General features: G+C 35.3%; 1 protein-coding gene across 1 annotated transcript in view; it reads left to right on the top strand.

Annotated features, from left to right (window-relative positions):
- Positions 1 to 12370, top strand: part of LOC103045994 (uncharacterized) — a 31048-nt gene that overhangs the window by 8333 nt on the left and 10345 nt on the right. The window contains exons 13-28 of the mRNA XM_049480971.1: positions 822 to 985; positions 1079 to 1153; positions 1311 to 1388; positions 1473 to 1556; positions 1661 to 1759; positions 3448 to 3591; positions 4488 to 4654; positions 4750 to 4813; positions 4899 to 4969; positions 5337 to 5520; positions 5743 to 5845; positions 7228 to 7436; positions 8893 to 9184; positions 10194 to 10311; positions 10613 to 10689; positions 11484 to 11699. Coding sequence (XP_049336928.1) covers positions 822 to 985; positions 1079 to 1153; positions 1311 to 1388; positions 1473 to 1556; positions 1661 to 1759; positions 3448 to 3591; positions 4488 to 4654; positions 4750 to 4813; positions 4899 to 4969; positions 5337 to 5520; positions 5743 to 5845; positions 7228 to 7436; positions 8893 to 9184; positions 10194 to 10311; positions 10613 to 10689; positions 11484 to 11699 — 2145 coding nt within the window. The remainder of the gene's footprint in view (positions 1 to 821; positions 986 to 1078; positions 1154 to 1310; positions 1389 to 1472; positions 1557 to 1660; positions 1760 to 3447; positions 3592 to 4487; positions 4655 to 4749; positions 4814 to 4898; positions 4970 to 5336; positions 5521 to 5742; positions 5846 to 7227; positions 7437 to 8892; positions 9185 to 10193; positions 10312 to 10612; positions 10690 to 11483; positions 11700 to 12370) is intronic.

Raw genomic sequence — 12370 nt, 5'->3', positions numbered from 1 at the left:
CTTAAAAACTTAAAAAAAAATAGTTTTTGGAATCAAATAAAATGTTATTTGTGTGAAAGTAATGATGAAATATGTATGCCATTGCAATATTAATTGTAATCGAAAGTTTATTGGGTTCAAAACTGTACAATACAGCCTGTAACCTGAATACAAGAAAGACAACTGGCATCCCAGCTGGTCCTATAAATGCTATAAAAATCTGGCAACCAGGCAAGCCAAGAAAGTGTTGTCATCTGGTGGAGAACCAGCATTATCTTGCTGAAAAATGGCAGTACCAATGCCCCACCATGTAGCCGCAGGTCCTGCACATATCTGTGCAGATAAGACCAAAATTGAGTTATTTAGCATCAACTCAACTTGCCACTGTGCGGAGAGTGAAAATATTGCATATGAATCTTGAATTATGATCTCTTTGCCTCACATGGAACACTGAATATGGGTTGTGGCTGGGTCTTCCAGCATGACAATGACCTAAAACATATGACCAAGGCAACAAAGAAGTGGCTTAAGAAAAAGCATATTACGATTCTGAAGTGGCCTAGCCAGTTTCTGGACCTTTTTCCCATAGAAAATCTGTGGAAGAAGCTCAAACTTTAAGTTGCCAAGCAACATCCTCGAAATCTTCAGGATTTGGAGAGTAAATCATTAAATCCTACCTTAAGATGTGCACAAACCTGGTGACCAAAATGATAGTTTGTGTCTTTGTAAATGTTCAAAATCAGCAGAGTATATAATAATTATACAGTATATGTATGTATGTATATATGCAAATTTGTTGTAGTAAATAAGCTGTTTGGGTTAACATTTTGGTGTGCTTTCAGAGAACTACTGGTCTGAGCTCCCTGTTGACTTCCTTAAACACTTGGTGGAGCTCTTTCGTAAACCATTAGCACACATCATATCTCAGAAAACATATCACCCACAAGCAGACATCACAGATGAACATCTAAAGAAATTTGTCCAAGTCCTACAGTTGATCTACAAGGTCAGTAAAATTGGGATGCAATTTTTGAAAATGTGTGTTGTTTGTTTTACATATCATCATTTGTATTTTGTCATACAATTGTTTATTTAACAGGCATCCTGCAGCAGCCAAAGAGAAATCACCACCGAAGATTTCTTCATCCATGACATCAATATCATTTTTGAAACAGTATGAACTGTAGTAATAATGCAGCTCATGTTTGGCTAAATTCTTTGCCATATGGTGTTAATCATACTATCAAAACTGAGTCAGTCTATTGCTGGTGCTGGTGAACAGGTCTGTGATTCTGCACACACCAATCTTTCTTTCTTTTTTCAACACATAGATGGCAACCGCTTTCACTCAGATGTCTTTGAATTTTTTCCAGAACTTTGAAGTGTTGATAAATATACAGTATCTAGTGGTAGGTATTCTATACATGTAAAACTATAATTATTATTTTTGACCAAAATATGAATCATTCTAGCATTGATTATTTTTCCTTTAGGTCATTCTAAATTACCTTAAGTCCAGTCCCTGCATCTTCAACCTGGAAGCTAAATGCAACCTGCTGAAAATCAGACCAATTTATGTATGTAGATTTACCTGTGTGGAGATTTATCATCTTCTCTGATGTAGTCCGAGGTTATGTTTCTAACTATGTTACTATTTTTTCTGAAATACCTGCGATTGTAGAGCCTTTTCAGACTGGAGTTAAGACGCACTGCACTGCTGGAGGACTGTTTCAGGCAGCTGAAAACTGCTAATGAGTGGGCTCTGAAAGGATGCCTGCAGGTATGTCCAGCTCATCCAAAAGCACTGAACTGAATGCAAACTTTGCCTTTTTATTTAAAAAAATATTTTTCTTAAAATCCCCTAATTAATTGTAATTTAGAATACATTTGCTACTTTAACACTTAGAAATGGCATTACATGAACTCCAAGTAGTCCTGCAGGCTAAGCGCTGCCACTATGATCAGGAGATCGCTGGTTCGAATCCAGTTCATGTAGCTTGCCATCGGCTACCAGAGCCCTAAAAGAGCACAATTTGCCTTGATCTCTCTGGGTGGGTAGATGGCACTTTTTGCCACAGCACAAGGCATCTGTGAGCTGATTTATCAGAACCGAGCCGCTGCGCTTTCCTCCGAGCATGCTGTGATGCTACTCGGCAATGCTGCATCAGCAGCAGTTTGAAAAGAAGCGGTGGCTGACTTCACATGTATCGGAGGAGCCATGTCTTCACCCTCCTGGTGATAGGGGGAGTCCTAATGAGTGGGTTGGTTAATTGGCCATGTAAATTGGGGAGAAAATGGGAATAAAATAAAAAATAAAGAATAAAAAAAAAATAGAAATTTAATTAGCTGCTAGCTTGGTAGCCTGGTTGTTAGCATGGTTACCCCTTCAAAATGCTAACAATTTAATTCTGGTGGAAATAATAGTTGCAGGGGATACTATGTAAACATACTAAAGCTGCAAATGTAGCTGTTGACTGGCAACCAAATAGAAAGTGTGATTTGCAGACCAGATTATCACAAACATTAAGGTAAAAACTTTTAACGTTTTAATAGGCATCAAACCAGACGAGGACAAAACATAGGATCATCAAAGGTCTTTTTATTACCGGTATTTTCTGAATAAACTGTTACATTAAAAAAGTGTAGTGTTCCTTTACTCTCTACTGCACCTATATATTTTTTTTCCCAAAACAGTACATGAATAAACAAATACAGTCTAGTAAAGGTGGCTGTAACAGTCACAAGGTAGCAACAATGACATTAATGAGATAGCAGTGGCACATACAGGCAGCCTCTTAGATAAATATTCCAATTGTTCCACATATGTAATGACAGGCTGCCATATAATCTGAAGCGGAAAGATACATTATATCCTTAATCCAGTGGTTAAAAGTATGTGGACTTTTTAAAAGTATCTTTCCATTTAAGCAAGACCAGTCAGCTTGCTAACAAGGTTGTAAAAACACATTTGTGCTTGATTTAGCTTTGCCAATATCCTGTGATGATTCCCCTAAAATATGACCTCATATGGTGAAGGTGAGATTGGGATAATATTTTTTTAAACTTTTGAAAGAAAGGAATCAGGCAACAAGTTTAAAATGGACAAAAGTAAAGAGAGAGAACCAGAAACCAGACAGAAACAAATATGAAACAACACAGTGTATAAAAGTGTTGTCAATTCTTTGCAAAGGACTAGACAAAGAGACGTGGTATATACTGTTTACCATGGGGCGATTCTAGGATCAGAGGTTTAGGTGTGTGTTTAGTGTGCAGGACACAGGATGTGAGCATGACAGCCGTCTCACCCTCTTCCTCACGTCCTGCAAGCATTGCGTGTTGTGATAGTCCTAGAGTGGGTGGTGAATTGGCTAAGATAAATTGGGAGCCAATTTTGTGTTGAATGTGATCTGTAATTATTAGCTGACCCATTTGTAATATACCGTATGTGATTTTGTGTTTGATGTTCAGGTGGTGTTTTCTGAGCAGAAAGAGGAAATAAAAGACGTCCATAAAAGAGACTTTTTCATCAATGTATATCAAGAGTTGTTGATGCCAGAGTCTGGAATGTTCATGTACAACGACTCGAAAACACTGATCTGGTTTCCCTCTGAGGTAAGAAAAAGACACTTCACATGTTCAATGTAGGAAACGCCTGCGGTTTAAATCCACTTACTGGCAATGTTATGCCCTTTATGACCTTCAATTTATGGCCCACATAACTTACTTTTTGATTAAATTTTTATTTTTATTATTTATCAAATAAATAATATTTCTACACAGAAATGATATTTGTTCAGGTTAATCACAGTTGCCAGCTGATGAAAAAAAAGATTGACTTTTATAGAGATTAGGTTGTAGCAGAACAAAATTTAAATACATAAAACTATATTAAATATCAAACTATATGAACTTAAATAAATAGAAAATGAAATTGGACAAAATAAAATACAATTAGAAACAGTGGAAGAGGTATGGTAAAAAAAAGAATCACAGATCATTCAATACTTTCCAGTCTGATGACCAGATTTCACAGAATGTTTGGTATCTGGATTTTAAACACGAGTTTCTCCAATGAAAGAAGTTTTGGTACCTGTTTCTGCTACATGTTGAGTGAGGGAACATCTGGAGATATCCACAGCAGTAAGATGCATGTTTTGCTAGATATGATAGAGCTTTAAAACCATATCAGGAATGTTGTTCTGAATATATAACCATAGTGATATATAAAAACTTTAATCCAATATTTTATGAACAACTTGATGAACACTTCTCCAAAATGTTTTATTTTTTATACATTTTTAAAACATATGCATATGTGTACATTTATTGGTATTGTACTTAGGGCATTCTGAATGAATTAATAATTGAATTTCAATTGATTCCCTTAATTTTCTAACTATTGACCCATACGTGTAAAGTGGACAGACTCATAATGATTTCAATTAAAATTAAAATTCAAGTTTTAATGAGCTCCTGATGACTTTTATTGTATTTTAATCTCTCATCAGCCCAGTTTTCCGGAGGAGAGGTACTTCCTGTTCGGTTGCCTGTGTGGTTTGGCCTTTTACAACAACAGTGTGGTGAACCTGCCCTTTCCTTTAGCTCTGTTCAAGAAGCTTGTCAACGTTCAGCCTTCACTGGAGGATCTCACAGAGTTCAGCCCTGTACTTGGACAGTAAGAAGTTTGGTGACCTAGATCCTCAACACCATATCAGAGCTTTTCTATTATTTTATAATTATTTTAATGCCAATTATGTATTTTATAATTAGGAGCCTTCAATCCATACTGGACTACAGTGATGAAGATCTTCAGAGTGCAGAGATGCCTTACACAGTGAGTGTTTTGTAATGTGCTAGAAAGACTAGCTGTCTTATCTGAGTAATTCCCTGTAATATTTCATATTTCTTTTGAAATTTAGATTGTCTGGGACAACCAAGTCATCGACCTGGATCCAAATAAGCCTGAGAAGGTCATCACAAGCTCAAACAAGTCAGTTTAATGCTTAAAATTCAGTTTTAAATGATAAATATTCTCTCATTGTCAAAAAAAAATTGTTTGCACCCAGAAGGAGATGTCGAATTGCAGTGCTTTTTCGAAGGAAGATGTCCAAGTCCTACTGCGCATGCATATCCTGCTTTTCAATGCAGCATTCTTAGCATGCATGATCCATGCTATGTAATGGGGCATGAAACTTATTACTGTCACATGTAATAAATGAAAAATACTTCTTCTTTTTTTTTTTTATTGCGTATTGGCTTCTAATATACGTGAGTTTTTATTTAACAGGGAAATGTATAAAAAGATAACTGTCCATCTCTATAATCATATTTGCATGCTGTTATATTTTCTCTGACAGAAAGAAGTTTGTGGAAGCCTATGTTGATCATGCCATGAACGGGTCAGTGGAGCGAGTGTTCGAGGAGTTCAGGAGGGGCTTCTATAAAGTGTGTGATCGAGATGTGGTGAAGTTGTTCCTGCCTGAGGAGCTGAGAGGAGTGATGTTGGGCTCAGAGGAATACGACTGGGACATCCTCAAACAGGTGGGGTCTCTTTAAATGTGTCTCTATATAATAATTCAGTAAAGAGATTTAGAATTCAATCCAGTACATTCAGAAGATTTTAGGGTTAAATAAGTCATGTGTTTAGTTCAGTTTTACTTGCTTTTTGTTATAATAAGATTTGGGTATTAACAAGTTTTTTTTTCTCCCTCAGCGCTCATGGGTTTAATTTAGACAATGTCTATATTTCTCTCTGTTGGACAGAATGTGACTTATGAAGGATTGTTCCATCCAAGACACCCAACTATCATCTCATTCTGGGAAGTGTTTGATGAACTGTCAGCCAGAGATAAGAAAGCCTTCCTCTGTGAGTCATTTTTCATGTCATTACATATCTCACTCTCTAACTCTACATCTTTGAACAGTTTGTGTGACCACATATATGTCCGTTTGTCCGTCTACTGTATGTGAACTATAGTCTTGCAATTTTCCAAATTTATGACCTTGTGTTTTGGATTTACCCTTATCAGTTTTGTCTGCATGATTATCTTGTTTGAGTTCAATAAACCAGCATTTGTATTTTTCTGTCCTAGACAAAAAGGATACAAAGAGAAAGAAGTACAGGACCAGGGCAAAAAATATAACAATTTGCCTAGAAATTAACAGAAATACTAACGAGATGATGTCATAGTTCAAGTGTTGTGTCCTTAAAATCCTTATTGAACAGGAAACAGGTGTGCACAAAAACGAACATTGTAATAGAGATACGTTGTGTTTATGGAGGAAATCTCTACATTTTATAACAACATTGAATGTATGTTGGGCAGACTTAAAAAAATATATCACACAGGCAGTAATGTAAGAACTGTAGTTTTTCTACTAAGCTGGATCTGGCCCTGCTATCACTGATGTTTTAAGCAGCCTAGAATATATTTTATGAGCTCATTTGATTATATTTTTGAGCACATAAACCAAATATACGGCACCAAAACAAAGAAACTTCTACCATTCTGCTATCATTATTAAAAAAAACTAGTGGCATTAATGGCATTTGTTTTTCTTCAGACGCAAATTTTATAGTAGATATTTAAATGTAAATAAAAGAATGAGTGTAAGAAATGCACTCACTGTATATTAGTGGTGTCAATTAAAATAACATTATGTTTGAGGGGAGATAAAATCAGAGTGCTGAAATAAAGAATGCATGATAAATTGGATTTTAAATGTCTCAGTATGGTTGTGAGGATTTCTGAATTCAAACTTATTTAGATGAGAATAAAAATCTCAGCAATGAGGAGCAGGGCAGCAAACGCTTTAAAACTGACAGCCCTAATAAAAACACAAGTGGTACAGTCAACACCACCCAGAGAAACCACTTCACAGATCACCTTTGATTTTGCAGCTAAAAAAATATGTGTATCTTACATTTTGAAAGAGAAACTCTGTGTGTGCCTGAAAGAGTTATATGATGGACCACTGTCATTCTGTTAGTGATACATCAGCAACTCCTCTGTACCTTGATACAATCACCACTGCCCCTATATGTCATAGCCACCCAAATAATTTATATACAATAACCACTGATAAAACCTGCACCTAAAATGAACAAATAAATAAATAATAAGAATATAGTTTATATTGGAATGCAAATGTTATTCGTGATACTCATCTTCAGGAAAGTATTTGATGTCACTCTAAATACAATAAAACACATGCTGATAATAGAATCACGTCCTTTTTGTTTGTCAGTGTTTCTGACAGGTTTTGACAGAGTGCCTGTTCTCGGTATGAACCAGGTGAAGATGAGAGTTCGCCCCCTGTTGTTCTACACCCAAGACCACTTACCTGAGGCTCTTACCTGCCATTCCCTCCTGGAGCTTCCAGTGTACAACACCAAGGAAACACTCAGAGATAAACTCACAGAGGCCCTACAGCACAAGAGAGGATTCTGGGACGATTAAAATTACCTAGTAATCTAGACCTAACAAATAGTATACAGTACAACATTTGTCTTTGTTTTAATATACATAAATATGAGTAAGGCTTTAACCACAGCTTCTATAATAGGTGTGTTAAAAATGTGGTTGTCTGTAAATTCTCTCTAATCAGTCTAAGCCTCTAAACTGTGCATATTTGCTGTTGCCGTAGGAACAGGTTTATGCTATCTGTTTTTTATTATTATATATTGTATTTATTTTACTGTATAGTCTTTCCTACACAGTTATACACATAGTGAAAAGTGTCCATTCTTATTGTGATGCATGATAATGGGTTGTGAAAAGCATTAGTGCACACTATTAATATTTCTGCAGGAATGGTTGAGTGAAAAATCTTGTATCATAAATCACATTAACCAGCCTGTGTGATGTGAATAAAGTTCTTAATGCAGTTTCAGTGGCAAGTTAATTTGTGGGCATGTACTTTACTGTAATTTGTGGACAGTACCAATTGAATTTTAGTGTTTGTTAGCAGACATGTAGCCTAAGTGGCCTAAGTAACATAATAACATTTTGCAATCAAATGGGTATGAGTTTTTTTATTGCTCTCAATTAATACATATTTCTTATTATTAATTCAGCTAATATATTGTCTTATGTATGGTTTTGTAGGGAGTGGGACCCAAGTTCTCAAAAAGAAATATCTAATCTAGCACTGCAAAAAACTATGTGAAATGTTTGAATCCCTTTTGTGAACTTTGTGTAAGTGTAACATAACTTTACTTATTTTAGGAACAGTGACATTAATCATTTTCACTTATTTTTGAAGTAATTTTAACTTACAATAAGCACAAAAAGTCCCCAGTCAAGTTATTATGATTTGATATAAAAATGAAATTGGACAAGGTAAAATACAATTGAAACAGTGGAAGAGGTATGGTAAAAAAAAGAATCACAGATCATCCTTTCCAGTCTGATGACTAGATTTTACAAAATGTTTGGTATATAAAATATTGAAATTGATATAAAATATATACTTTTAACTTGATTTAAGTCTTACTTTTTTGCTTAATATAAGCACGTACATTTCAATATTTATAAATATTTTTAATATTTTTTGTATGTGGCTAATCTTTTTTTAAGGGCAAAATATACCAACATGATCTCATTCACAAATCTCAGTATAGTTTGATGTCATCAAATTTTGAGCTTTCAACACAAGATGACAGCAGCACAGAACCACCTAGAGTATTTTGGTTTGTTTAACCCTTTTTAGTTACTGCATGATTCCTTATGTGTTCCTTTGTAGTCTGGAGGATTTATTCTTCATTGATAATGTAGGAAAATTTGTTTTCATTGATTGATACCATAATAGAGAATACAGCTGTGTGGGAGGATTTTATTTAAGAAGAGCTGAATCATCATCTTTAGCTCTCGGTTTCGTTTTCCTTTCCTCTCTCGCGCCTGAACTTCACAGGAAAACACCAGCCTTTATAAAGAACAGACAGAGCTGCTCAGAGCGCGCGCTGTCCCGAGCTCAGTCCCAGAGATGTTGTGCTACTGGGGGGAAGAGGAGGGGGTCAGAGCGGGGTTCGGGCTGGTGAAGCCGGGCGGAGTGCAGAGAACCCAGTCCGGGGTTTCCTTCTGTTCTCCGGGGGGCAGAATCACGCAGCTCGCGGCCGGGCAGAGGCTGCTGGGTCTCATCCGCGGAGATGGGTCTGCGTCCGTCCTCAGACTGACCCCATCCGGAGCCCCGTGCGGTAAACCCAGTAAGTACCCCGTAAAAAAACATTTAACATGATATAAAAAAATGTAAAAACATTTTCTGTAACTGTACACAGAATCACTGTTGTTATGTGGACATATCAATCTAAAATACAGATTATCCCTGCAAGAAAATAAATAATAAATGTAATTTATGCTAGAGGGGCCCCAGAAATATCTGTAAAATGTAGTGAATGTTATACCTACTGCCAGAAAGTTTGTTAAATTGTTTAAAATACATTCTTTTGTTTGTTAAAAAGTGCTGCTATACTGTGTGAATTTAAAATATTTGTATATATTTTATTTTTTAATACTTGCACATGTCTTTTATTTGTTATGTGTAAGTGCTTGTGTGCATGCTTGTTCTTACGCACTGTCTGCTGTCTATGGCTGTGTTGTTAAGCGCTTTGAGTTTTCAGGAAACGCGCTATATAAATACAATATTATTATTATTGTTATTATTATTTAGTTAAAAATTATAGTCGTTTTTAAGCATTGTCATTTTTGTGTTTTTTAATGTTCTATGAGAGGTTAGCTTTCTGTTTTTTATTAGTTTTAGGTAATTACCGTCATAGACTTGACCAGCTTTTGGGGGTCATTTAAGAGACCACAATGAGAACAACCTATGCTTTTGTGAAAGAGCTGTGTTGTCTGTGTTATAATGCTTTTTGGTTAAACAAAGATCCTTGTTCTTAGTACTTCTACTACCTACTACAGAAGTATGTAAGGAAATTTTAACATAATTCAATGTGTGTTTAGTTTTTAAATGAACAGTGATATAATGTAGAGGTAATCTACACGTACAGATCAATAATGTTTTTTTTTTTATTTTAACAGGAAATTCATGTAATTTAAACTTTAGACTTTAGTTCTTTTCTGTTTTTAATGTTTGTGTGTTTTTGGAACTTACTGTTCTGCAACTTTTCATGGAGCATTTCATGAAACCCTTAAGTGGATGCTTTAATATTCCAGTGAAGCTGTATCTCAATATCAGTTTTCCTGTTTTTATCTCAGAGGGTCTGAATCTGAATCTGAATGACAAGATCCAATTGATGAGCTGTGGAGAAACACAAGCTGTCCTTGTGGTAAACGGAGGGAAAATTATTTGGATGAACCAGTCTAATATTTGCAGGTTCATCATTATTATTATTATTATTATTATTATTATTATTATTATTATTATTATTATTATTAATCAATATGTGTTATTTCTAATTATTATTTCTTTTTGATGACTGGTAAGTTGTTTCTACAAAATGTATAATATTTGACACACTATGTTTTCACTGTATTTTAAATTCTTTTATTTATACAATTCATTATTTATTTTTCCAAAAAGACTAACATTAAAACAATACTAACATTCCATAAGTAGGTTACACAAGCTTTTTGCACGGAACTTTATTTATTTAATATGTGTTACTGTTTTACAGGCCAATCAGTAAGCTCTATGGTAGGAGCATAATTCAAGTTGCATGTGGAAAGCAGCACTGCATGGCATTAACCCACGGTATTTACATTAATATTCTAATTACATGTACAAGTAAATTGTATTAACTTGTGTTAAATTAAGGGCAGACATAGGGCTGCTTAATATTGTTAAATATATATATATATTTTTTTCTGAGATATATCTTGTTCTAAAATAATTACAGCTATTATTTTCAACAGATGTCATCAGAAGTCAATGATGCAAAATGTCATGAATAATCTGCCTGTGGTAGAAACATAATGGAAAATGAGAACAGTTAAAAATATAAAAACTTTTTTTTCCTTTTGTATCAAGCAGCGATAAGGTTGTATCATGGTTTGTGTAAAATGCTGTATTGAAGTATAAGTCTTTTGTTTTACAATACTGTATTGCTTTTCAAATTGAGTATATATTTTTAACTATCAGTTTACATATAAAGAAGTTGGATTTTATACATATGATGTGTGTTTTTTATACTATAATTTTTGTTAATTCTTTAACTGATCACAATATATCACATTGCTTACAGTATTTCAATATATCATGGTATATTGAATTGTAACCCCTATATTTTATACATATCATAATGCCAAGGTATTGCTAATACACAGCCCAAGATATTATGTATCATCAAGCCCTATAGTTATAGGATCTAAGCTAATTTCTGATTTCAAAAAGCATACTAATCATATTAAAATCTGGAGACTTTGTGTACATGTTTGTTAGATAATATGTCATAAATGACTTTAAATGAACAAATATAATGTTTATGCACATTTTATGGATGGAAAACCATGGGTATAACAGAATGATATTTCATGTTGTCCTCTCAGATGGTCAGCTCTTCACGTGGGGTGAGAACTCCAGTGGTCAGTTGGGTTTAGGGAGAGTCGAGCCCAGCTTTCCTCAGCCCCTCAGGTCTCTGTGTGGGATCCCACTGGCTCAGATCAGCGCTGGAGGAGACCACAGCTTCGCCTTGTCTATGTCCGGAGCTGTGTTTGGGTGGGGCAGGAACAATTCAGGGCAGCTGGGCCTGGGGGACACTGAGGGTAAGCTGTGTTCTTTGGTTCTTTTTAGCAATGTGCAGCAAAATGTGAATTGTGGAGGTCATTCGTAAGATAGCATCTTCTAACATCTTTAAAAGGAGGTGCCCATAAGCCCACAAGGGGTTCAGAGTGGCTCAGAAGACACTATGGAATGTTCAGATCTTGGATCGCGCTGCTTCGCCATCAGCAGCCAGAGTCAGAGAGAGAGATCGTAATTAGCCCTGCTCTCTCTGGGGGAGTAGATGGTGCTCTCTCTTCTCTCATCACTCTAGCTGTTATGCAGGACACAATGTATTAGAGCTGGGGGTCTGTTACTTTCCTCTGAATACGCTGGTTAACAAATGATGCTGCATCAGCGGTAGTTTGAAAAGATGTGGTGACTGACTTCATATTTATTGGATTTATGTATATAAAAGTACTTGATTAGGTAAAAAAACAAGGTAAAAGAAATGCCAGAAATGGCATAAAATATTTTTTATTTTTTTCTTAAATATAAAAATACAGGCTGTTCCAGAGGGTGTATAGTTTGTTCTTACTCTAGTGCAGCCTCAGCACACACAACCAGTGGAACAAGTTCACAATTTAAGTTACACCCTTTCTGTTGATGGTCAACATTGTATAGGTGGGAACAGGAAAAAAATATTTAGGTAATTAATTTTTGCACTTAACCAGAC

The sequence above is a fragment of the Astyanax mexicanus genome, chromosome 7, assembly GCF_023375975.1.
Source record: "Astyanax mexicanus isolate ESR-SI-001 chromosome 7, AstMex3_surface, whole genome shotgun sequence".
Lineage (NCBI taxonomy): Eukaryota > Metazoa > Chordata > Actinopteri > Characiformes > Acestrorhamphidae > Astyanax > Astyanax mexicanus.
The sequence above is the reverse complement of the archived record's forward strand: the minus strand, read 5'-3'. Positions and strand labels throughout refer to the sequence as shown.